At 44.9% G+C, this 2,561-nt stretch overlaps 1 protein-coding gene across 1 annotated transcript; it reads left to right on the top strand.

The window, feature by feature from the left end:
* The first annotated feature begins 1,248 nt into the window (after positions 1-1,248).
* LOC104848293 (14-3-3 protein zeta/delta-like) lies at positions 1,249-2,058 on the top strand. The gene is given in 1 exon segment (XM_033762275.1): positions 1,249-2,058. A coding segment is annotated over 1 exon segment (810 nt).
* The last annotated feature ends 503 nt before the right edge of the window (positions 2,059-2,561 follow it).

The raw sequence follows: 2,561 nt of genomic DNA, 5'->3' as shown, positions 1-2,561 counted from the left end.
CTTAAAGGAGGAAAGGTTTATTTTAGTCCACACTTTGTAGAGGTTTCAATCTGTGATTGGCTGGTTCTAAGGCAGAGCAGCATGGCAGAGGAGAGAGTCCATGGTGTGGCAGGCAGGAGGCAGCAGCAATGAGCCTCCCTTCCCCTTTCATGGCATTCAGCCTACGAACCTACTAGTTGGTGCCACTCACATTCAGGGTGGGCCTTCTGTCTTCGGTAAATTCATTCAGCTACACCCATAACTGTGTTAATCTGATCAGTGGATTCATCCAGTCATCACACCCATAACCCATATTCAGACACCCTAGATCCAGCCACCTCTGAAAAACCCTACCTATGAGCACATGAGGCTTTGGGGAGGGGGCAACAACTATATAACAGCCATAACAAGGGGATTGATGGAAGTCTTCATGAAGGATCGATGATCACATCATCCAAATCTACTGATCAATCTTAGCATCACCAGAAGTACAAAACAGAATAGTGTTTGCTTCCTGATATGGACCGGTAGGTAACACATAGAACAATTTATGATTTTTTTATATTATCCTGTACCTTATCTGCCCCCAAAACTAAACTGAATCTAATCAAGCATCTAACTCAATCGGTAGAAAAGAAAAGCAGGGGATAGAGGGACATGCTAAATGATCCAAGGAGTAAACAATAGTAAAATCTTATCCAAATGACCAGTTTTTTGTTTTTTTTTTTTGTACCAGGGATTGAACTCAGGTCCTTGTGCTTGCAAGACAGGCCACCGAACCGCTGAGCTAAATCCCCGGCCCCCAAATGACCAGTTTTTTGTTTTTTTTTTTTTGTACCAGGGATTGAACTCAGGTCCTTGTGCTTGCAAGACAGGCCACCGAACCGCTGAGCTAAATCCCCGGCCCCCAAATGACCAGTTTTATTCCATTACAGTATCTAAGCAAAAGATGGAAATAGGAACATGTTATCAACATTAATAAAATATATCAAACATACAATGGGCAACTTTAGATTGTAATTCAAATAAAACAACTACAAAATACCCTTTGTGGACAACTGGGCGGTAGTAAATGCTCTGAATTGAATTGTGTCCCTCCAGAATTCTTCTGTTATCCCCCAGCACTTGGGAGGCTGAGGCAGGAGTTTGAGGCCAGCCTGGGCTACATACGTGTTCAGGGCCAGGAGACCCTGCCTCAAAAATAAACAAACAGAGACCACTTCACCTGTCTGTCCGCCACCACCCACCCGGGGCACAGAACATCCAGGCATGGGTAAAAACGAGCTGGTGCAGAAGGCCAAACTGGCGAGCAGGCTGGGCAATGACATGGCAGCCTGCATGAAGTCCGTAACTGAGCAAGGCGCTGAATTATCTAATGAGGAGAGGAATCTTCTCTCCGTTGCTTATAAGAATGTTGTAGGAGCACGTAGGTCATCTTGGAGGGTTGTCTCAAGTATCGAGCAAAGGACGGAAGGTGCTGAGAAAAAGCAACAGATGGGTGGAGAATACAGAGAGAAAGTTGAGACTGAGCTAAGGGATATCTGCAACGATGTGCTGTCTCTTTTGGAAAAGTTCTTGATCCCCAGTGCTTCACAAGCAGAGAGCAAAGTCTTCTATTTGAAAATGAAAGGAGGCTGCTGCCGTAACTTGGCTGAGGTTGCTGCTGGTGATGACAAGAAAGGGATGGTGGACCAATGGCAGCAAGCGTACCAAGAAGCTTTTGAAATCAGCTAAAAGGAAATGCAACCAACGCATCCTAGCAGATTGGGTCTGGCCCTTAACTTCTCTGTCTTCTATTACGAGATTCTGAACGCCCCAGAGAAAGCCTGTTCTCTGGCAAAGACAGCTTTGGATAAAGCCATTGCTGAACTTGATACATTAAGTGAAGAGTCGTACAAGGACGGCGCGCTAATAATGCAATTACTGAAAGACGGCTTGACATTGTGGACATCGGATACCCAGGGAGATGAAGCTGAAGCAGATGAAAGGGGGAAAATGAACTGGGCTCCCGACTTCTACCTGCCTCATTCCAAAATTTACACAGTGGACCATTTGTCATCCATGCTGTCCCACAAATAGTTTTTTGTTTACGGTTTATGACAGGTTTATGTTACTTCTATTTGAATTTCTCTATTTCCCATGTGGTTTTATGTTTAATATTAGGGGAGTAGAGCCAGTTAATATTTAGGGAGTTATCTGTTTTCATCTTGAGATGGCCAATGTGGGGAAATGGAATTTTTATACAAGTTACAAATGCTTGGCGTTGTACTTTTGGTACGTTGTGGCTTCACAGGGGCCAGTGTTAAAACTGCTTCGATGTCTAAGCAAAGAAAACTGCCTACGTATTGGTCTGTCCTGGTGGGGAGTAAAAGGGGTCATTGGTTCCAGACACAGGTGTAGTTATTGTGGGTACTTCAAGGTTTGGAGCACCTCTGAGGCTGTGGTAGAAACAGATACCCCACGGGTCTCATGTGGAGCCTCATGAGGCAAGGGCACAGAAAAGAGAGCCATATACAAGGTAGGAAGAGAGCCTTCACCAGAACCAAACAGGCTGCCACCGTGACTTTCCAGCCTTCAGAACT

Source organism: Fukomys damarensis, unplaced genomic scaffold (assembly GCF_012274545.1).
Source record: "Fukomys damarensis isolate Sample0158 unplaced genomic scaffold, DMR_v1.0_HiC HiC_scaffold_12, whole genome shotgun sequence".
In the NCBI taxonomy this organism is placed as follows: domain Eukaryota; kingdom Metazoa; phylum Chordata; class Mammalia; order Rodentia; family Bathyergidae; genus Fukomys; species Fukomys damarensis.
The sequence above is the reverse complement of the archived record's forward strand: the minus strand, read 5'-3'. Positions and strand labels throughout refer to the sequence as shown.